The sequence below is a fragment of the Anomaloglossus baeobatrachus genome, chromosome 9, assembly GCF_048569485.1.
Source record: "Anomaloglossus baeobatrachus isolate aAnoBae1 chromosome 9, aAnoBae1.hap1, whole genome shotgun sequence".
In the NCBI taxonomy this organism is placed as follows: domain Eukaryota; kingdom Metazoa; phylum Chordata; class Amphibia; order Anura; family Aromobatidae; genus Anomaloglossus; species Anomaloglossus baeobatrachus.
This window is the reverse complement of record NC_134361.1, coordinates 200,149,649-200,173,600: the sequence shown is the minus strand read 5'-3', so window position 1 is coordinate 200,173,600 and position 23,952 is coordinate 200,149,649. Positions and strand designations below refer to the sequence as shown.

At 47.0% G+C, this 23,952-nt stretch overlaps 1 protein-coding gene across 1 annotated transcript; it reads right to left on the bottom strand.

The window, feature by feature from the left end:
• Window positions 1-9,038: 9,038 nt before the first annotated feature.
• LOC142250667 (uncharacterized) lies at window positions 9,039-22,789 on the bottom strand. The gene is made up of 2 exons (XM_075322858.1): window positions 22,696-22,789; window positions 9,039-11,176 (listed from the first exon to the last, which is right to left on the bottom strand). Exon 2 carries the CDS (start codon window positions 11,163-11,165, stop codon window positions 9,660-9,662), a length of 1,506 nt encoding a protein of 501 aa, XP_075178973.1. The 5' UTR covers window positions 11,166-11,176; window positions 22,696-22,789; the 3' UTR covers window positions 9,039-9,659.
• Window positions 22,790-23,952: the final 1,163 nt, after the last annotated feature.

Sequence of the window (23,952 nt, the reverse complement as noted above, 5' to 3'; positions counted from 1 at the left end):
TATTGTACTAACAGAAAATGTGCAATCCGCATTTAAACAAAATTTAACAGGTGCAAAAGTATGGGCACCTCAACATAAAAGTGACATTAATATTTTGTAGATCCTCCTTTTGCAAAAATCACAGCCTCTAGTCGCTTCCTGTAGCTTTTAATGAGTTCCTGGATCCTGGATGAAGGGATATTTGACCATTCCTGTTTACAAAACAATTCCAGTTCAGTTAAGTTTGATGGTCGCCGAGCATGGACAGCCGCTTCACATCATCCCACAGATGTTCAATGATATTCAGGTCTGGGGACTGGGATGGCCATTCCAGAATATTGTAATTGTTCATCTGCATGAATGCCTGAGTAGATTTGGAGCGGTGTTTTGGATCATTGTCTTGCTGAAATATCCATCCCCTGCGTAACTTCAACTTCGTCACTGATTCTTGCACATTATTGTCAAGAATCTGCTGATACTGAGCTGAATCCATGCGACCCTCAACTTTAACAAGATTCCCGGTGCCGGCATTGGCCACACAGCTCCAAAACATGATGGAACCTCCACCAAATTTTACTGTGGGTAGCAAGTGCTTTTCTTGGAATGCTGTGGTTTTTTGCCTCCATGCATAACGCCTTTTTGTATGACCAAACAACTCAATCTTTGTTTCATCAGTCCACAGGACCTTCTTCCAAAATGTAACTGGCTTGTCCAAATGTGCTTTTGCATACCTCAGGCGGCTCTGTTTGTGGCGTGCTTGCAGAAACGGCTTCTTTCGCATCACTCTCCCATACAGCTTCTCCTTGTGAAAAGTGCGCTGTATTGTTGACTGATGCACATTGACACCATCTGCAGCAAGATGATGCTGCAGGTCTTTGGAGGTGGTCTGTGGATTGTCCTTGACTGTTCTCACCATTCTTCTTCTCTGCCTTTCTGATATTTTTCTTGGCCTGCCACTTCTGGGCTTAACAAGAACTGTACCTGTGTTCTTCCATTTCCTTACTATGTTCCTCACAGTGGAAACTGACAGTTTAAATCTCTGAGACAACTTTTTGTACCTTCCCCTGAACAACTATGTTGAGTAATCTTTGTTTTCAGATAATGTAAGAGTTGTTTTGAGGAGCCCATGATGCCACTCTTCATAGGAGATTCAAATAGGAGAACAACTTGCAAGTGGCCACCTTAAATACCTTTTCTCATGATTGGATACACCTGCCTATGAAGCTCAAAGCTCAATGAGGTTACAAAACCAATTTAGTGCTTCAGTAAGTCAGTAAAAAGTAGTTAGGAGGGTTCAAATCAAGAAATTGATAAGGGTGCCCATACTTTTGCACCTGTCAAATTTTGTTTAAATGCGGATTGCACATTTTCTGTTAGTACAATAAACCTCATTTAATCCAGAAATATTACTGAGTCCATCAGTTATTAGATATATGAAACTGAAATAGCTGCTGCAAAAACCCAAATTGTTATAAAGAAAAAAGGTTAACATTATTAGGGGTGCCCAAACTTTTTCATATGACTGTATGTATGTGTTTGTGTGTATGTATGTATAGTATGCGTGTGTGTGTGTATGTACAGTGTGTGTATGCATGTGTGTGTATGTATGTACAGTATGTGTGTGTATGTATGTATGTATATATGTATGTTCGTGTATGTATGTACAGTATGTGTATGTATGTGTGTGTATTTATGTACAGTAAGCATGTGTGTGTGTATGTATGTATATATATGTATGTGTGTGTATGTATGTACTGGGTTGGACTGGGGTGCCAGAGGTCTACCAGTGAAATTGAATCTAGGGGTCCACACTATAGCTACCATAAACATTTTTATTACTTGATCATTTTCGGCTTCTCTGACTATAACATGCGCCTTTTAGCAAACCAGTGGGTAAAATGGACCTGTCCTGTGCCTGCAGATAGCACAGGATTTCTTGTAGCATCTTATGTGGTTAATAATGGAATCTGTGATTTACAGTCAGTCGCAGTTTTTCTTACCCACGGACGTTCCTTGTCCTCGGTATAAACCACCGGGTCCATCAGCCAAACAATATTCAAAAAGAAGCAAAATGTTATCCAGCATCTTCACATGGAAAAGATGACTAAAATGAATCCCCTCTGCCCCGATCTCTCCACCATACAGGGAAATCCCCTATATCAGGGGTGGGCAATTAATTTTCCCATGGGGCCGCATGAGAAGTTGGGATGGTTTTCGAGGGCCGGACTAATCTAATTCACTCGGTTCTACATATACACTAATATATATATATATATATATATATATATATATATACATACATACACACGCATATACAGTTAGGTCCAGAAATATTTGGACAGTGACACAATTTCCGCGAGTTGGGCTCTGCATGCCACCACATTGGATTTGAAATGAAACCTCTACAACAGAATTCAAGTGCAGATTGTAACGTTTAATTTGAAGGTTTGAACAAAAATACCTGATAGAAATTGTAGGAATTGTCACATTTCTTTACAAACACTCCACATTTTAGGAGGTCAAAAGTAATTGGACAAATAAACCAAACCCAAACAAAATATTTTTATTTTCAATATTTTGTTGCGAATCCTTTGGAGGCAATCACTGCCTTAAGTCTGGAACCCATGGACATCACCAAACGCTGGGTTTCCTCCTTCTTAATGCTTTGCCAGGCCTTTACAGCCGCAGCCTTCAGGTCTTGCTTGTTTGTGGGTGTGTTTCCGTCTTAAGTCTGGATTTGAGCAAGTGAAATGCATGCTCAATTGGGTTAAGATCTGGTGATTGACTTGGCCATTGCAGAATGTTCCACTTTTTTGCACTCATGAACTCCTGGGTAGCTTTGGCTGTAAACTTGGGGTCATTGTCCATCTGTACTATGAAGCGCCGTCCGATCAACTTTGCGGCATTTGGCTGAATCTGGGCTGAAAGTATATCCCGGTACACTTCAGAATTCATCCGGCTACTCTTGTCTGCTGTTATGTCATCAATAAACACAAGTGACCCAGTGCCATTGAAAGCCATGCATGCCCATGCCATAACGTTGCCTCCACCATGTTTTACAGAGGATGTGGTGTGCCTTGGATCATGTGTCGTTCCCTTTCTTCTCCAAACTTTTTTCTTCCCATCATTCTGGTACAGGTTGATCTTTGTCTCATCTGTCCATAGAATACTTTTCCAGAACTGAGCTGGCTTCATGAGGTGTTTTTCAGCAAATTTAACTCTGGCCTGTCTATTTTTGGAATTGATGAATGGTTTGCATCTAGATGTGAACCCTTTGTATTTACTTTCATGAAGTCTTCTCTTTACTGTTGACTTAGAGACAGATACACCTACTTCACTGAGAGTGTTCTGGACTTCAGTTGATGTTGTGAACGGGTTCTTCTTCACCAAAGAAAGTATGCGGCGATCATCCACCACTGTTGTCATCCGTGGACGCCCAGGCCTTTTTGAAATCCCAAGCTCACCAGTCAATTCCTTTTTTCTCAGAATGTACCCGACTGTTGATTTTGCTACTCCATGCATGTCTGCTATCTCTCTGATGGATTTTTTCTTTTTTTTCAGCCTCAGGATGTTCTGCTTCCCCTCAATTGAGAGTTCCTTAGACCGCATATTGTCTGGTCACAGCAACAGCTTCCAAATGCAAAACCACACACCTGTAATCAACCCCAGACCTTTCAACTACTTCATTGATTACAGGTTAACGAGGGAGACGCCTTCAGAGTTAATTGCAGCCCTTAGAGTCCCAATTACTTTTGGTCCCTTGAAAAAGAGGAGGCTATGCATTACAGAGCTATGATTCCTAAACCCTTTCTCCGATTTGGATGTGAAAACTCTCATATTGCAGCTGGGAGTGTGCACTTTCAGCCCATATTATATATATAATTGTATTTCTGAACATGTTTTTGTAAACATCTAAAATAACAAAACTTGTGTCACTGTCCAAATATTTCTGGACCTAACTGTATACACACACGCATATATACTGTGTGTGTATATATACACATACACACAATGTATACATACATACACACACAATCCCCATATACTACATCACTACACCCGCCACATACTACACCTGTAATAAACTACACCTCTATATACTATACCACTATATACTACATCACTACACCCCTATATACACCTGTATTATACTACACCCCTATATACACCAACTACACCCCTATATACACCTGTATTATACTACACCCCTATATACACCTGTATTATACTACACCCCTATATACACCTGTATTATACTACAGCACTACACCCCTATATACACCTGTATTATACTACACCCCTATATACACCTGTATTATACTACACCACTACACCCCTATATACACCTGTATTATATTACACCACTACACCCCTTTATACACCTGTATTATACTACACCCTTATATACACCTGTATTATACTACACCCCTATATACACCTGTATTATACTACACCCCTATATACACCTGTATTATACTACACCCCTATATACACCTGTATTATACTACACCCCTATATACACCTGTATTATACTACACCCCTATATACACCTGTATTATACTACACCACTACATACACCTGTATTATACTACACTCCTATATACACACACCACTATATACTACACCACTACACTCCTATATACACCTGTATTATACTACACCACTACATACACCTGTATTATACTACACCTGTATTATACTACAGCACTACACCCCTATATACACCTGTATTATACTACACCACTACACCCCTATATACACCTGTATTATATTACACCACTACACCCCTTTATACACCTGTATTATACTACACCCTTATATACACCTGTATTATACTACACCCCTATATACACCTGTATTATACTACACCCCTATATACACCTGTATTATACTACACCCCTATATACACCTGTATTATACTACACCACTACATACACCTGTATTATACTACACTCCTATATACACACACCACTATATACTACACCACTACACTCCTATATACACCTGTATTATACTACACCACTACATACACCTGTATTATACTACACTCCTATATACACACACACCACTATATACTACACCACTACACTCCTATATACACCTGTATTATATTACACCCCTATATACACCTGTATTATACTACACCTGTATTATACTACAGCACTACACCCCTATATACACCTGTATTATACTACACCCCTATATACACCTGTATTATACTACACCTGTATTATACTACAGCACTACAGCCCCATATACACCTGTATTATACTACACCCCTATATACACCTGTATTATACTACACCCCTATATACACCTGTATTATACTACACCACTACACCCCAAATATTTGTCAACAGTTACCCCCCTCCCCGCCCCCCATTGTCCCACAGGTTACTAGTAACCACTCACCTCTCTTCTTATTGTCCCCTCCTCAGGCACCTCCGTACGGGCCCTCCGCTGAGCTGCTTCTCCTTCACATGCCCAGGCTGCGCCGACGCTGTATTCCTAGGAGCCGCTGCCTCTCTCCGTACAGGCCCCGCCGCTGCAGCTTCTTCTCCTGCCGGGCGGGAACTTTTCAAATGAGACATGCGCGCCGTACTGACGATATCAGGGCGCGCGTGTCACAGAAAAAGGTGCCGGACAGGGAACAGAGGAGAGATTCCTGCGTTCACTGCAGGATCTGTCCTCTGTTCCCTGCTCGGCACGCAGCGTGTGATGAGGGCAATCTGACCACGCGCCTCCCGGAGCCTGGAGCTCCGGACAACAGGTCAGATTGCCCTCATCAGTGACCGGCCAGCAAGGACGCCCTGAGCCAGGCGGGCCGGTCACAGAGAGTAGGCGGGCCGGATGTGGCCCGCGGGCCACCCCTTGCCCAGGTCTGCCCTATAGAGTCAGTGTGTGGCGGTGTGAGGCATTACCCTCCATACACTCTTCCATGTGGAGACTCTGGTGAATTCTCTTCTCTTTCCACCGTCACACATTACATAGTTATCAGTAATGATCGGCCCCAGTGTCTGTACTGGATGTGACCAGTCATTCTGTGGGGACAGAGGCCTAGAAAAGCCGCACTATGGTTTCCACATTAGTGTTATGTTGCGGGCGGGGGCCGCTGCCGTTTCTCTCGGGGACCTGCTCGGATCCGGGTTGCTGCTGCGGCTCGAGTGGTGACCGGATCCGGGCTTGCACGGCCGCCCGTCCTCACAACCGTCAGAAAGGGGATGTGTTGTGTCGGTGACGCCACCCGTGGGTTGCGGTGAGGGATGTTAGCACCGCCGCTGCCTGGTGATGGGGTGCCCGGGCTGATGGAGTGGGGCAGCCAGATGGGATCCCCTCCACGGGTAGGGGAGATGTAGTCCCGGGGCCCGTGGTCTAAAAACGGGAGTGATGGCTGCTGGAAGTGGCGCGCCGGATTGGACCGGGGGTCAATGGTGTACTCGCTGTTCAGTAATTTCACACAAGTCCAGTGGTAAACCAAGTTGCCAGTGACCGGCTGCCATTTGAGGGTGTATTTGGGTCCCACACCCGGGTTAGTGAACAGGTGTCACTTCCTCCTGCACGCTGTGTTTGTCTTTCCTGATGGACGACTTCGCATGGAACGGAAAAGTCCACTCCCGGTTCTGTGTGTATTTGGGAGCTGTGGCCCGCAAAATCTGAACCTTGGGATCTCTGTAGGTTGTGACGGACACCCTATCCCCCGCGTTGGGCTTCCGTTTCGCTCTCTGGGCGTCTGGAAAACAAGGCCTGAAACCTCGTCCTCTGCTGGTTAATTAACAAGGGGGCATGCAACCTTCCTCGTCCTAGGGTCCAGGCACCCCGTCTGTGCACGGCCTCCGGACCAGATTCCCTGCTGTCGGCACTGGCGGGCTACAACCCTGCTCCGGTCCAGTTTAGGTCTCCCGCAACCGGATCTCTGTCGCCTGTGGCCCTGTTCAGTGTCTGTCACCTAGCTGGGTAGTCCAAGGTCTCCTACCCCTGACTACACTTCAACTCCAAACTCCAACTTCAACCTCCCCTTCAACTTCGACTTCCACTGTTCTGTTGTGTTCCCGCCCCTGACACCTCAGGACCCCTAGGTGGGCGCTCTCATCCGCCTGATCCCGCCCACTGGTGTGTCCTTATTATCATGAGGGAGTGGCTAGGCTTTAATGGCTGTGTGTTGTACCTGAGTGTGGGTTTTGGTGGTAACAAGGAGGATGGACACTTTTGTGACTATCTGGTTTTGCCAGGGCGTCACAGTTACATGTTGGATAAACCCTTTACTAATCCTGTTTATTCTGACAATACTGCTCTATAGGCAGATCATGTATTTTCTTTTTTACCTATACAGTATTTATACTGAGGCCCCTCCTGTAGTATCATCACATATAGAGACCCCTGAAGAGTAATTACATATAGCCGAAGATACTGACGCGGACACTGGGGGTACAGGATTAAGACGCTGACACTGGGGGTACAGGATTAAGACGCTGACACTGGGGGTACAGGATTAAGACGCTGACACTGGGGGTACAGGATTAAGACGCTGACACTGGGGGTACAGGATTAAGACGCTGACACTGGGGGTACAGGATTAAGACGCTGACACTGGGGGTACAGGATTAAGACGCTGACACTGGGGGTACAGGATTAAGACGCTGACACTGGGGGTACAGGATTAAGACGCTGACACTGGGGGTACAGGATTAAGACGCTGACACTGGGGGTACAGGATTAAGACGCTGACACTGGGGGTACAGGATTAAGACGCTGACACTGGGGGTACAGGATTAAGACGCTGACACTGGGGGTACAGGATTAAGACGCTGACACTGGGGGTACAGGATTAAGACGCTGACACTGGGGGTACAGGATTAAGACGCTGACACTGGGGGTACAGGATTAAGACACTGACACTGGGCGTACAGGATTACACCCATGCCAGCTATAGCTTATCTTATGTTAGTCTGGGACACCTCACAGACCATCTGGTGAAAGTTGTGCTCATTGCTGGGTGCAGTTGTGGAGTTACCCCTGTTTTGCACTTCCTTCCTGCTCTTGTTTTTCCTCCTGAATCTCTTATAGTCTTTACCTTTGTGTGTGCGTGCTGTGTGACACAGTTTTGGTTTTCACATGTGTCTTTGGCCTCTTTCACACATCAGTCAAAAGCACACACATTTTTCACTGACGTGTTAAAGATGCATTTGGCCCTCCATGTGCCGTGATTTTGACACACGTGGGTTCTCCGTGTGCTATCCTTGATGGCACATGGAGATCAGGCACTCCTATACTCACCTGTCCCCGTCGCTGCCATCCATGGTGCTGATGTTTCCAGCTCTGCTGCCTCTGTCCACTGCTGTCTCCCCTCTGCTGCAGCTTCTGGGTCTCGGTGCAGTGAATATTCATGAGTATCATTAGTCGGTCTGGAAGCAGGAGACAGCAGCGGCCGGAGACAACATCGCTGGAGACAGGTGAGTATAAAAATCATTTTATTTCAAAGATATGTGTTTTATCTGGTACGTGTCACATGGATCACACCACTGTGTGGACCATTTCACATCAGTTATGCCAGAGAAAAACGGACTTGTCTCCATGCAGAACACATGGACATGCATGTGTGCTGCATGGAAATACGGCCAGTGAGAAATCATGATGTGTGTGCAGACCCAATGATTATAATGGGTCTGCGTATGTCCATGATTCCGATAGGTGTAAAAACAGCAACATACATACCAGAATCACAGACGTGTGAAGGGGGCCTTGATCTGTGGATTTCATCCCACTCCTGTCCCATATCTCACTGTAGGGAGAGAGAGGGAGAATCTGATCAGGACTGGTCAGGAACTGGGCCAGGAAGGAGACTCAGACCTCTCCACCATTAAGAGTATCCCTGAGGTTTGGGATAGCATAGGGCCACCTAGCTTGAGGGTCAGCTTAGGAGCCCTGGTTCCCCGCAATCCTATAGTCTTTGTGACAGTAAGATATTCATCTGAACCAGCTATTAATTATGGCTTCGGCTTGCGTATACCATTTATTTCTCACAGCTGCCCATGGAGATTTAAGATTTTTTTTTATTGTCTTATAATGCACATTATTTCAATTCTACAGCAACAACCTGAATCTACACGTACAGACGTCAGATGTCACGTTCTCCAGCTCAGATACCACAAACATGGCTCCTAGTTAACTATTCTTCATACATGAGAGGAACATTTTGATGCAAAACTATAAAGTGATAAACCATGGAGTCAAGAAATGTTTACAGGAAGGATTGTATTTATATCGTCAATGTAAAAAAAAAAATGTTCGGAACTCATTGAAGTATAGGTTTGATATTTCTTGACAACCGATGGCAAAAATTACATATTTCAAGATGGACGGTGCAGGAACCTAGGAGTAATTGTGGCTGCAAGAACTTCTCTACTACCTGTGGATATTGCAAGAGTTGAGCAAAAATATTCACACTGCTCTGGTCTGGCGTCCTTTCTAGCAGCCAGATGTCTTCAATTGTCCGGCCGGAGTTTACTAAACTCCCCAATGTCATGGGCCTACCAAACAACAAAGGCCTCCACTATCCTGGCTGCAGAAGTCAAGGTAGACTTGATCTGCTGCCATGGATGACCAGACTGGAAGCCGGACCAGGGCAGTGCATATTGTTGAAATTACTAATCGAAAATTTTTTATCTGGTGATGACACCAGTTTAGACCAACACAACTTCTATTGAGTTTCCATCGTCAACATCAACCAAAATGTCACTGTCCTCACAGGCCTCCCATCTGTGACATATCTGATGGGTCTTTAGGTAAGACATTTGAGAAGGAGTTCCATCATTGTGGTGACAACCGTCCGATTGATCCTTCGTATGGACCTGCTGGTGGTGTAGGAGCTCACTGGACTCTCGAAAAGCTTTCCGGCAGGTTGCGCAATGATAACGTTGGTCTCTGCTGTGGATCTGCTTGTGCCGATCGAGATGAGTGAGCTGCTGAAAAGTCCTACCACAAATAGGACAACTGAAAGGCCGATAACCCGTATGCATCAAGTAATGACGATGGAGGCTCGAAATACGAGTAAAATACTTGCCGCAGAGGCTGCATTTTAAATTCTTGCCTTGTACGGGGTCATCATTTTTCCAATGATTTTTGCCAGGTGGGTCTTCTTCTTTCATCCTTACACCATAAGAGTCTTCGTCGACAGTAGGCATGGACTGAGGTGTAGACAAAGGGGTGACTTCAAGACTGAACCCTTCACCCCTACGCCTCTGTCTTTGCATTCTAGCGTTATGCCAGATGGGGAGCGGATTGGGATTTTCACCAGTATGAACATATTGATGCTTTAACAAGTCACTGGTATCTCGAAAACCTTTGTGGCACATAGAACATTTGAAAGGCCTCTCCCCCGTATGGACCAAGTAGTGGCGCTGAAGATGGGTGGCCTGCCGAAAAGATTGATTGCAGATGTTACAGGTGTAAGGTTTCTTCCCCGTATGGATGATCACATGCTTTCTCAGATTCGAGGAATTGTTGAAACACTTCTTGCATTCGACACATTCGTAAAGTTTCTGCCCCGAGGGTCCCATCTTGAAATGTACAGGGCGATGGACATCAAGGTCTTTCTTTGTCTTAAACGATCGAATGCAGTAGGAACACTGAAATTCTTGAGGAATCGCCTCGTTCTCATTAGTAGAGGTGACCAAATGACAGTTTTCGGGTTCTTGTACCAACATCTTTACATGCTTATCCTGATGTCTCCTCATATAGCAGATACGAGAAAAGGTTTTTTGGCAGATGGGACAGGTGTAAGGCCTCTCGCCTGTGTGCACCCGAAAGTGAATCCTTAGCTCAGTAGAGTCCCTAAATCCTTTAGTACAAAAGGGACAACGATAGGGTCGCTCCCCTGTGTGCACCAAATGGTGGCGGTCCAGCTGGGATTTTTGACGGAAGCTACTGCCACATATATCACACACATAAGGCCTCAGGCCTGTGTGAATGTTCTTGTGACGTCTCAAGTTGGAAGCGTCCGAAAAGCTACGATTGCATAAATCGCACTTGTATTGCTTGCGACCCATCACTACGGTTGGCTGATTACTTGAGATGCCCACTTTTTTCAAAAATTCTCCCATGGAAAAGGGGCTGTTGTCCAGTTTGGCTTGTGCTACCTTCACGCTGTCCAGCATGTCACTCAGGCAGGATGTAAGCCCCTCCATCATTGTGTAGTCCGCTATAAAAAAAAGAAAAAATAATGAAATATAAACCTGCTAATAATAACAGCATAAAATAATACAACTGTTTAACCCTTTCAACTGTTAAAGTATTGTAAAAAGATCTACTCCATTCAGTTTCAGGAGATACAGTTGATACCAAAGGTTTACATACACTATCTAAAAAGACACATCTGCAGGTTTTTACCTCCGCTCTCTACACAGACACATCTGCAGGTTTTCCCCTCTGTTCTCTATAAAGACACATCTGCAGATTTTTCCCTCCTCCCTGTATAGACACATCCGCAGGTTTTTCTCACTATCTAACATAAAATAATAATAAAACTTTCCCATTTTAGGACAATTAGGAACCAATATTATTTATATTTGCCAAATATCGGAATAATGAGAGAGAATGTTTTAAGGCATTTTTATTACTTTCTGCAAAGTCAAAAGTTATATACACTAAGAGTACTATGCCTTTAAACAATATGGAACTGCCCATATGATGATGTCATGTTTTTGGAAGCTTCTGATAGGTTCATTGGCAACATCTGAGTTAATTAGAGACACACCTGTGGATGTATTGTAATGCACACCTGAAACACATGGCTTCTTTGTGTAGCATCATGAGAAACTCAAAAGAAATCAGTCAAGATCTCAGGAAGAGAATTATGTTCTTGTACAAGTCTGGTTCATCCTTGGGTGCAATTTCCAGATACCTGAAGGTGCCTCATTCATCTGTACAAAGAATTATATGCAAGTACAAACAAGATGGGAAAATCCAGCCACCATACCACTCAGGAAGGAGACGGGTTCTGTGTACCAGAGATGAACATGCTTTGGTCAGACATGTGGATATCAAGCCAAGAACAAAAGCCAAATACCTTGTGAAGATGCTGGCGGAAGGTAGTAAGATTATGTCATTATCCACAGTGAAATGAGTACAATATCAACATGGGCTGAAAAGCCACTCTGCAAGAAAGAAGCCATTACTCCAAAAGACACATAAAAAAGCCAGATTAATGTTTGAAAATGCACACAGGAACTAAGGCCGGCGTCACACAGTACGATCTATCGTGCGATCGCATAAGCGATCGCACCCGCCCCCGTCGTTTGTGCGTCACGGGCAATTAGTTGCCCGTGGCGCACAGAGTCGTTAACCCCCGTCACACGCACTTACTTCCCGAACGACCTCGCTGTGGGCGGCGAACATCCACTTCCTGAAGTGGGAGGGACGTTCGGCGTCACACAGCGGCCGGCCAATAGAAGCGGAGGGGCGGAGATGAGCGGGATGTAAACATCCCGCCCACCTCCTCCTCCCGCATTGCTGGCGGGACGCAGGTAAGCTGTGTTCATCGTTCCCGGGGTGTCACATGGAGCGATGTGTGCTGCCGCAGGAACGATGAACAACCGGCACAGAGAAGGTGGGACGATATTATGGAAATGAACGACGTGTCAACGAGCAACAATAAGGTGAGTATTTTTGCTCCTTCACAGTCGTTCAGAGGTGTCACACGGTACGATACATCCAACGATGCCGGATGTGCGTCACTTACGACGTGACCCCGACGACATATCGCCCGATATATCGTACCGTGTGACGCCGGCATTAGACATTAATTTTTGGACATGTGTCTTGTGGTCTGATGAAACTAAAATTGACCTCTTTGGCCATAATGACCATCGCTACGTTTGGAGGAAAAAGGGAGAAGCTTTGAAGCCCAAGAACACCATCCCAACTGTGACACACGGGGCGACAGCATCATGTTGTGGGGTTGTTTTGCTGCAGGAGGGACCGGTGCACTTCATAAAATAGATGGCATCACAAGGAAAGAAGATTGTGTGGCAATACTGAAGCAACATCTCAAGACATCAGCCAGGAACTTAAAGCTTGGGCAGAAATAGGTCCTCCAAATGGACAAATGACCTGAAGCTACTGCCAAACTGGTTACACAGTGGCTTAAGGATAACACAGTCAATGTTTTGGAGTGGCTATCACAAAGCCCTGATCTCAGTCCTACTGAAAATTTAAGGGCAAAGCTGAAGAGACTGGTGCGAGCGGCGACCTCCAAACATGGCTCAAGTTCTGTCAGGAGGAATAGGCCCAAATTCCTACCAACTATTGTGAGAAGCTTGTGGAAGGATCCAAAACGTTTTCCCCAAGTCACACAGTGTAAGAGCAATGGCACCAAATACTAATGACATGGAGGAAAACATTTGACTTTGCAGAAAGTAATAAACATGTCTTAAAACATTCTCTCTCTCATTATTCTGGCATTTGGCAAATATGAATAATTTTGGTTCCTAATTGACCTAAAACGGGAAAGGTTTATTCTGATTCCATATCAGATAGTGAGAAAAACCTGCAGATGTGTCTGTATAGAGAGCGGTGGGAAAAACCTGCAGATGTATCTGTATAGAGAGCGGTGGGAAAAACCTGCAGATGTGTCTGTATAGAGCGCGGAGGGAAAAACCTGCAGATGTGTCTGTATAGAGAGCAGAGAGAAAAACCTGCAGATGTGTCTGTATAGAGCGCGGAGGGAAAAACCTGCAGATGTGTCTGTATAGAGAGCAGAGAGAAAAACCTGCAGATGTGTCTGTATAGAGAGCGGTGGGAAAAACCTGCAGATGTGTCTGTATAGAGAGCGGAGAGAAAAACCTGCAGATGTGTCTGTATAGAGAGAGGTGGGAAAAACCTGCAGACGTGTCTGTATAGAGAGCGGTGGGAAAAACCTGCAGATGTGTCTGTATAGAGAGGGAAGGGAAAAACCTGCAGATGTGTCTGTATAGAGAGCGGTGGGAAAAACCTGCAGATGTGTCTGTATAGAGAGGGAAGGGAAAAACCTGCAGATGTGTCTGTATAGAGAGCGGAGGGAAAAACCTGCAGATGTGTCTGTATAGAGAGCGGAGAGAAAAACCTGCAGATGTGTCTGTATAGAGAGCGGTGGGAAAAACCTGCAGATGTATCTGTATAGAGAGGGAAGGGAAAAACCTGCAGATGTGTCTTTATAGAGAGTGGAGGGAAAAACCTGCAGATGTGTCTGTATAGAGAGGGAAGGGAAAAACCTGCAGATGTGTCTGTATAGAGAGCAGAGGGAAAGACCTGCAGATGTGTCTGTATAGAGAGCGGAGGGAAAAACCTGTAGATGTGTCATTATAGATAGTGTATGTAAACTTCTGGTTTCAACTGTATATTTAAGGGGGGGGGGGAGCAACGCCATACACTAAAAAGCAGTGACGTGGCAACAGCACCGATTGCATAGTGCAGCCTGTTCCTTCTGAGGATCAGTGCAGGTCTGAGAGGTCGGACCCTCCCCCAAATCACTAAGTGATGACATATCCTAGCGATATGCAGTTTATGAAATAGGAGTACCCCTGTAATAATTAACCCTTCATGCCCTTGAAGGTATAGAAGTCCCAGACAGTGTCTCTTCTCTTGTGTGGAGTGGTCACAGTGATATGGTCCAAAACACTGCATTGTACAGGACAAGAACAGAGGATGGGATTTCTAGAAATCCTGTGCCCACTGTGCTTGTTTTTTCCGCAGCAAACACTGACCTGCGGAGCGTGTTTCCAGACCGCAGCATGTCAATTGTTTGCTGTGGATTCGCATGCGTCCTCCGTAGGGAGAACACAGCAGGAGACCGCAGCGCACTGCACCCTGTTCATGGGTACGAGGCGCTGCGGTCTCCTGTGATCTCCTGCGGAGGAGACGCGCGGCCCTGCAGGTCAGGACCAGGATGCAGTGAGTGCTGATCGTGGGCACATACCCTAAAGGGAAGCGGTCAGGTCCCACACGCGTTCTGATCTACAAGTAGGTTGATGTGTGGCCTAGTAACCCCTTCCTACCCATCCCTGTGTTGTAATATGAATGTATAACATTTTTTTTATAACCTACATGTTCCTTCCCTATGTAAATGATCAGAGGGTCTAGTCCCTTGGGCGTCGCTTCGCCCTGTGGGAGTGATGTCATGAGTGATGTCACCGTCAGCTCCTTGAGATCTTGCCATTCCCGCAGCCTTGTTATCCGGGTGCTTGCTTCTCGGCGTCATACGCGCTCTGTGCATGGTCGGAACCGCAGGAGGAGTCTTCTGCGCATGCGCAAAGCAATGTCTGAAGCCGAGACGCATGCACCCAGATAACAAGGCTGCGGGAATGGTAAGCGCGCATGCGCGGATTCTCAAAGAGCTGACGGTGACATTACTCATGTAAATCCATGATATCACGTCCACAGGGGCGTAATACCATGGAAAGCATGCAAACGCCCATGGGGACATAATACCACGGAGAGAAGGCAAATTGCCACGGGGAGAAGCGACGCCCAGGGGACTAGTCCCTGTGCTTATTTACATACGGAATATGTAAGTTATAAAACTTTTTTATACATTCATATTCCGCAATATTACAACACAGGGATGGGTAGGAAGGGGTTACTAGGCCACACATCACCCCGCTCGTAGGTCAGAACGCATGAGGGACCTGACCGCTTCCCTTTAAGGTTAACACTGTAAATATTGAGTCCTTGCATTAACTTGATGTATTTGTCAATAAATGTTTAAAAGGTTATGAAAGGTTTATAAATGTAGTTCACTAATCATAGAAACATCCGACTTAGGCTAGGTTCACACTTGCGTTGTTTTGCATCAGTCACATGCGTCGCTTGACGCATGTGACTGATGCGTTGTACAACGGATGACAATGAACAGAATTTCATTGTCGGACTCCGTTGTGTGCGGGGAGCGGAGTTCGGGGTGGGTGAAGCCGAGCGGGGCCGTGGCGCTGAAGACGTCAGTGCCGCGGGGACTGCAGGACAGGTGAGTGTGTGTGTGTATACATGCTGAGTGCGGGAGGGGGCGGAGCCGAGCGGGGAAGTGTCGGGCTCCCTGCACACGTATCCAGGATAAATATTGGGTAAAAGCAAAGCACTTTTTGCTTGGTTACCCGATATTTATCTTGGTTACCAGCGTACACCGCTTAGCGCGGGCTCCCTGCACCCTTAACCAGTGTAAATATCGGGTAACTAACCAAAGCGCATTGCTTGGTTACCTGATGTGTATCCTGGTTACGCGTGCAGGGAGCCAGAGAGCGCATGCGCAGCGAAATCCTACGGATGGCGCTGCTGAAAAAACGTTACATTCTGCGTTGCTCCCACCCGGCGGTCAGTCAAAAAATGACTGACCACGACGCAGCGGATGCAACGCAGGGTCATCAGTCGCAATCCGTCGCTAATAGACGTCTATGGGGAAAAACTGGAATCCTGCAAAATATTTTGCAGGATACCGTAATTCCTCAAGGTGACAGATTGTGACTGAAGCAAAACAATGGAAGTGTGAACCTAGCCTTAAGGCTACTTTACACACTGCGATATCGGTCCCGATATCGCTAGTGTGGGTACCCGCCCCCATCTGTTGCGCGACACGGGCATATCGCTGCCCGTGCCGCACAACATCGCCCAGAGCCGTCACACATACTTACCTGTCCGGCGACGTCGCTGTGACCGGCGAACCGCCTCCTTTCTAAGGGGGCGGTTTGTGCGGCGTCACAGCGACGTCACTGAAACGTCACTGAACCGCCGCCCAATAGCAGCGGAGGGGCGGAGATGAGCGGGACGTAACATCCCGCCCACCTCCTTCCTTCCGCATAGCGGCCGGGAGGCTGGTAGGGAGAGCTTCCTCGCTCCTGCGGCGTCACACGCAGCGATGTGTGCTGCCGCAGGAGCGACGAACAACCTCGTTACTGCTGCAGTAACGATAATTGGGAATGGACCCCCGTGTCGCCGATTAGCGATTTTGCACGGTTTTGCAACGATGCAAAATCGCTAAACGATGTCACACGCAACGGCATCGCTAATGCGGCCGGATGTGCGTCACAAAATCCGTGACCCCAACGACTCCGCATTAGCGATGTCGTAGCGTGTAAAGCCCGCTTTAGGCTAAAGTTCACACTTCCGTTGTTTTGCATCAGTCACAATCAGTTGTGTGACTAAAGCCCACTTTACACGTTGCAATTAGTTGTACAATCGCATTTGCGATGTGACACGCCCAGGTTGCATACGGGATCTTATGAGATCACACGTAGGTCGTTCATTTGCTGTCACACGAGCGTTAGTAGTCTATGTTAAATTGATCAATGTTATGTGCGATCCTTTAGATCATGTGTTCTGTGACGTATGCATTGGGCACCTTTTTTTTTTTTTTTTATTTATTGACTTGCCAAGCGTGTGTAATGTGTAGGGATGCGTTTTTACTATGTCATCTGCCAATTCAGCTCTGCTACATGGCCGCTGACAGCAGACACAGACAGCCATGTAGCAGAGCTGAATGGCAGATGACAGCAGACACAGACAGCCATGTAGCAGAGCTGAATGGCAGATGACAGCAGACACAGACAGCCATGTAGCAGAGCTGAATGGCAGATGACAGCAGACACAGACAGAGCCGCACTGTCAGAATGAACTCGGGTGAACTTCACCCAACTTCATTGTCATGCTGCGGCTCTGTCTGTGTCGCGTCCTGATTAGCGGTCACCTGTGAAGGACTCACCGGTGACCGCTAATCTCCTAAATTACTGAAGTTAGCAGCCCTCTCTCATATACTCACCGATCCCCGATCCCCGGCGCTGCACGGCGTTCACACTGCTCCGGCGGCTTTTACTGTTTTGAAAAAGCCGGCCGCCCATTAAACAATCTCGTATTCCCTGCTTTCCCCGCCCACCGGCGCCTATGATTGGTTACAGTGAGACACGCGCCCACTCTGAGTGACAGGTGTCACACTGCACCCAATCACAGCAGCCGGTGGGCGGGTCTATACTGTGTAGTGAAATAAATAATTAAATAATAAAAAAAAACGGCGTGCGGTCCCCCCAATTTTAAAACCAGCCAGATAAAGCCATACGGCTGAAGGCTGGTATTCTCAGGATGGGGAGCTCCACGTTATGGGGAGCCCCCCAGCCTAACAATATCAGCCAACAGCCGCCCAGAATTGCCGCATACATTATATGCGACAGTTCTGGGACTGTACCCGGCTCTTCCCGATTTGCCCTGGTGCGTTGGCAAATCGAGGTAATAAGGAGTTATTGGCAGCCCATAGCTGCCAATAAGTCCTAGATTAATCATGTCAGGCGTCTATGAGACACCCTCCATGATTAATCTGTAAATTACAGTAAATAAACACACACGCCCGAAAAAATCCTTTATTAGAAATAAAAACACAAACATATACCCTGGTTCACCACTTTAATCAGCCCCAAAAAGCCCTCCATGTCCGGCGTAATCCAGGATGCTCCAGCGTCGCTTCCAGCGCTGCTGCATGGAGGTGACCGGAGCTGCAGCAGACACCACCGCTCCGGTCACCTGCACGCAGGTAATGAAAACAGCCGCGCGATCAGCTGCTGTCACTGAGGTTACCCGCTGTCACTGGATGCAGCGGTGGCCGCGGGTAACCTCAGTGACAGCTCAGCTGATCGCGCAACTCACCTCAGTTGCTGCGTGGAGGTGATAGGAGCGGCGGTGAGTAGCGCGATCAGCTGAGCTGTCACTGAGGTTACCCGCGGCCACCGCTGGATCCAGTGACAGCGGGTAACCTCAGTGACAGCAGCTGATCGCGCGGCTGTCTTCATTACCTGCGTGGAGGTGACCGGAGCGGCTGTGTCTGCTGCTGCTCCGGTCACCTCCATGCAGCAGCGCTGGAAGCGACGCTGGAGCATCCTGGATTACGCCGGACATGGAGGGCTTTTTGGGGCTGATTAAAGTGGTGAACCAGGGAATATGTGTGTGTTTTTTATTTCTAATAAAGGATTTTTTCGGTTGTGTGTGTTTATTTACTGTAATTTACAGATTAATCATGGAGGGTGTCTCATAGACGCCTGACATGATTAATCTAGGACTTATTGGCAGCTATGGGCTGCCAATAACTCCTTATTACCCCGATTTGCCAACGCACCAGGGCAAATCGGGAAGAGCCGGGTACAGTCCCAGAACTGTCGCATATAATGTATGCGGCAATTCTGGGCGGCTGTTGGCTGATATTGTTAGGCTGGGGGGCTCCCCATAACGTGGAGCTCCCCATCCTGAGAATACCAGCCTTCAGCCGTATGGCTTTATCTGGCTGGTTTTAAAATTGGGGGGGACCGCACGCCGTTTTTTTTAATTATTTAATTATTTATTTCACTACACAGTATAGACACGCCCACCGGCTGCTGTGATTGGGTGCAGTGTGACACCTGTCACTCAGCGTGGGGGCGTGTCTCACTGTAACCAATCATAGGCGCCGGTGGGCGGGGAAAGCAGGGAATACGAGATTGTTTAATGGGCGGCCGGCTTTTTCAAAACAGTAAAAGCCGCCAGAGCAGTGTGAACGCCGTGCAGCGCCGGGGATCGGGGATCGGTGAGTATATGAGAGAGGGGGATAGACTGACATGGACAGAGAGTGAGGGACAGAGATAGTGACCGACTGACAGAGATTAGTGACTGACAGACATTGTGAGGCTTTTCAGCTGCGCTCTGAAGCGGACCTTTTTTTAAGCTGCGGTGCAGAGCGCACACCTGCGCACATAGCATCAGACATCACAATCGTATGAGGGATGTCACACGTTACAATTCACTAGGTTCGTGCAACAAAACGCTCAATTCTAGAGAATGATACGATGTGTTTGCGATCAACGGTTTTGCGTTCAATCATGATCGCAAGTAGATGTCACACGCAGATACGTCACAAACGATGCCGGATGTGCGTCACTTACAACTTGACCCCAACGACGGATTGTGAGATATATTGAAGCGTGTGTAGCGGGCTTAATGCAACGGATGCGTTGCAGATAGTGTCAAAACTGATGTGACTGATGCTGCAAAAAAAAGATCCTTTTTTTTTACGGTTTTACCAGCAGCCGGCTTTTGTGAACGATCAGCTATCGCCCAGCGGCTGGCTCCAAAAAAGCCGGCCGCCGGGCGATCCGCTGACTGTTCACAAAAGCCGGCCGCCGGGCGATCCGCTGACTGTTCACAAAAGCCGGCCGCCGGGCGATCCGCTGAATGTTCACACCCGGCCGATCCGCTGAATGTTCACACCCGGCCGATCCGCTGAATGTTCACACCCGGCCGATCCGCTGAATGTTCACACCCGGCCGATCCGCTGAATGTTCACACCCGGCCAATCCGCTGAATGTTCACACCCGGCCAATCCGCTGAATGTTCACACCCGGCCAATCCGCTGAATGTTCACACCCGGCCAATCCGCTGAATGTTCACACCCGGCCAATCCGCTGAATGTTCACACCCGGCCAATCCGCTGAATGTTCACACCCGGCCAATCCGCTGAATGTTCACACCCGGCCAATCCGCTGAATGTTCACACCCGGCCAATCCGCTGAATGTTCACACCCGGCCAATCCGCTGAATGTTCACACCCGGCCAATCCGCTGAATGTTCACACCCGGCCAATCCGCTGAATGTTCACACCCGGCCAATCCGCTGAATGTTCACACCCGGCCAATCCGCTGAATGGTCACAGCCGGCCGATCCGCTGAATGGTCACAGCCGGCCGATCCGCTGAATGGTCACAGCCGGCCGATCCGCTGAATGGTCACAGCCGGCCGATCCGCTGAATGGTCACAGCCGGCCGCCGGGCGATCTGCTGAATGGTCACAGCCGGCCGCCGGGCGATCCGCTGATCGTTCCGGCCATTGGAACTGGAACTGAATTTACAGTCGATCATGGTTTTTTACTGTGCACATGCTCACAGTAAAAAAACGATCCGCCGCACACAAAAACGTTACATTCAGCGTTGCTCCCGCCTGACAGTCAGTCAGTAAACAACTGATCCGTCACGCGGCGGATGCAACGCAAGGCCATCAGTCACAATCCGCCGCCAATAGAAGCCTATGGGAAAAAAACGGATTCCTGCAAAATATTTTGCAGGATACTGTAATTTCTCAAGGCGACGGATTGCGGCGGAAGCAAAACAATGGAAGTGTGAACTTAGCCTAATAGATAAAAAAAAAATACTAAATGCAGCAGACTTTGTAAAAAATAAACTAAATTGGAGCCAGTCTTCAAACGTTTGGCCACGACCGTAAACTTAAGAAGAAAAGTAAGGTCTGCACAATGAGGATTTTTCTCTTATAAACGGAAATCAGATGAACCCTGGACAATCACTATTCACTGTAAATGTTATCTGGATGAAAGTGTAAAGAATTGCACAGCTTTCCATGCTAAAATCAATGTGGACCCCAAAATTTGTCCACTGATGCCCGCCCCCCCTCTTCATATTGTTAGGTAAATGAGACGCCTTCTCTGGGTAACCCTTAAGTAAAAACGAACATAGTGTGTTCATAGGGTTTCAAAGGGTAAGATTCAACATATAAAAGTATATTACAATGAAAAGGACAGGTTCACACAGGGCCGGACATATCAGCGGCGCAGCCGCACAGGGGCCCTAGATATAAAGGGGCCCATTTCTACCTCCAAAGTAGGTGGAATTGTGCATTTTGATGAGTTAGGCTGCTTTCACTCATCCGGATTTTACCATCAGGCACAATCCGGCAAAAACCTGAAAAAAACCGAATCCGGCGTCCGTTGACGCCAGATCCGTTTCCCCCCCCCATAAACCTCTATTAGCGCCGGATTGCTTGTCCGGTGGCTGGATGGAACGCTGAGGGGAACGTTTTTTGTCTCCGACAAAAAAACGTATCGCGCCGGCGTGTTTTATAATGGAAGCCTATGGACGCCGGATCCGGCGTAATGCGCAAAAAAAAACAAACGGATACGGCCGTTGGATCCAGTTTTTTTGAGCTGAGCATGCTCAGTATCACAATGGATCCGTCAAAAAACGGAAGGAACTGATGGAAAAAACTGATGCAACTGATCCGTTTTTTTGCCGGATCCATCGCATCAGTTTTTTCCATGCGTTCCTTCTGGTTTTTGATGGATCCGTTGTTGTGATACGGAGCATGTTCAGTTAAAAAAAGCGGATGCGTCATTGGATTCCGTCATATGCCGGATGACAACAGATCCGGCGCCCATAGGCTTCCATTATACAACGTGTCGGACGGCGCCGGATCCGGAGACAAAAAAACGTTGCATGCTGCAACCTTTCCGGCAGCCAGATGAAGAAATTTCACGCCGCATGCAACGCAAGGTCATCCGGCGCCAATACAAGTCAATGGGGAATAAAACGGATCCGTTTTCTCCGCATTTTGCCAGATTGTGCCTGACGGCAAAAACTGGATGTGTGAAAGCGGCCTTATTGGACTACAAAAGACCCATTTGCACAGAGGCCCTTTTCTGTCTGTAGGTTCACGGTGACCACTGACCGTGCGCGCGACCTTACAGGTATCAGCAAATGTGACGTCACCTCCCTCGCTCACGTTTCGGTGCAAAAGTAAGCAGAATCAGGTAATGCATTATAAATATAGGGCACACAATGAGAAGGGTCTGCCCCTAACCATCAATCACACGGTAGTAACTATATATCAGGCTGTATATATGCTCCATTAGTAATTACAACAATGTAGCAGCCCACCAGTGCTGACAATACAATACCTCTGACCGCTGCAGCCGGACCCCCTTAATCAGTGCAGCCACCATTGACCTGCAGCAGCTGCATCCTCAGCCCCTCCTCAGCCTCTTCCTCCTCTTTTGCTCACAGGAAGTAGTGCAGCTGTGTCACTAGAAAGAGGGAACAGAGCTCCGAAACATTAGTTCCTACTGCAGAAATATCTGAAAGAGTCCCCAGTTATCAGCCTGGGGGGGGGGCCAATAGCTCTGAACATGCAAAAGGGCTCTTCAATCACTAACAGAATGTCTGTTTTTTCTTTTTATGCAATTTTATTATCAATGGAAAAATACTAAAATTAAAAGTCTAAAATAAACCCAAATAGTCATGAGCGTTGACCATAGATTTGCATGTGAAGTATCGGAGCTGGTCACTTCCATTCTTTTTTTGGAACGCAAAGCGACGTATATGACCACATACACATTGTTATACGACTCGTATAATATACGAGGATCATTTCCCAAATCAGAATACACAAATTTCTCCTATATTTATTATGAAAAAATAATAAAATCCTAAAAATGAACTCAGACTAATGTTTAGAAAACAAATATTGCGCTATTCTATCCTTTACCATTCGCGTTTGCAGGTTCCCCGCCCTAACAATGGCCACCATGTACCGAAAGAGGAATCTAGTCCCACATTTTGGTCCAATAATAATAATACTAATATTATTAATAATAATTTATGTCAGATATTGTCTGTATATGTCCCTTTTGAATTGTAAAGTTGTCACGGCTCTGCTGTGCGGAGCATTTTGCATTTGTGACGCCCTGGCAAAACCAGGTAGTCACAGATAGGCCCCCGCACAACACCTTTCCCCACTTAGGAAACACACAGCCAACCAAAAACCCTAGTCACCCTCCTTAGGCTGCTTTCACAGATCCGTTTTTTGCACTGCGACTCAATCCAGCTCAAAAACCTATGCAACGGATGCGGCGAAAAAAACGGATCCGTTGCATAAGTAACGGCCCATCCGTTTTTTGACGGATCCGGTTTGATACTGAGCACGCGCAGTTCAAAAAACCACATCCGGCCGCTGGATGCGTTTTTTGCCGCAGGACGCCGCATCCGGCGTCCATAGGCTTGCATTGTAAATCGTGCCACAGACAAAAAACGCTGTAAGCAACGTTCCATCTGGTCACTGCAACTGCTAAGGCTGCTTTCACACATCCGCTTTTTGCTGAGTGGCACAATACGGCGCTTTGCAGAAAAAATGCAACCGTTTTTTTTTGCCGCCAGTT

Coding starts and splice junctions, on each gene's coding strand:
- LOC142250667 (XM_075322858.1), bottom strand. CDS start 11,165: ATGATGGAGGGGCTTACATCCTGCCTGAGTGACATGCTGGACAGCGTG.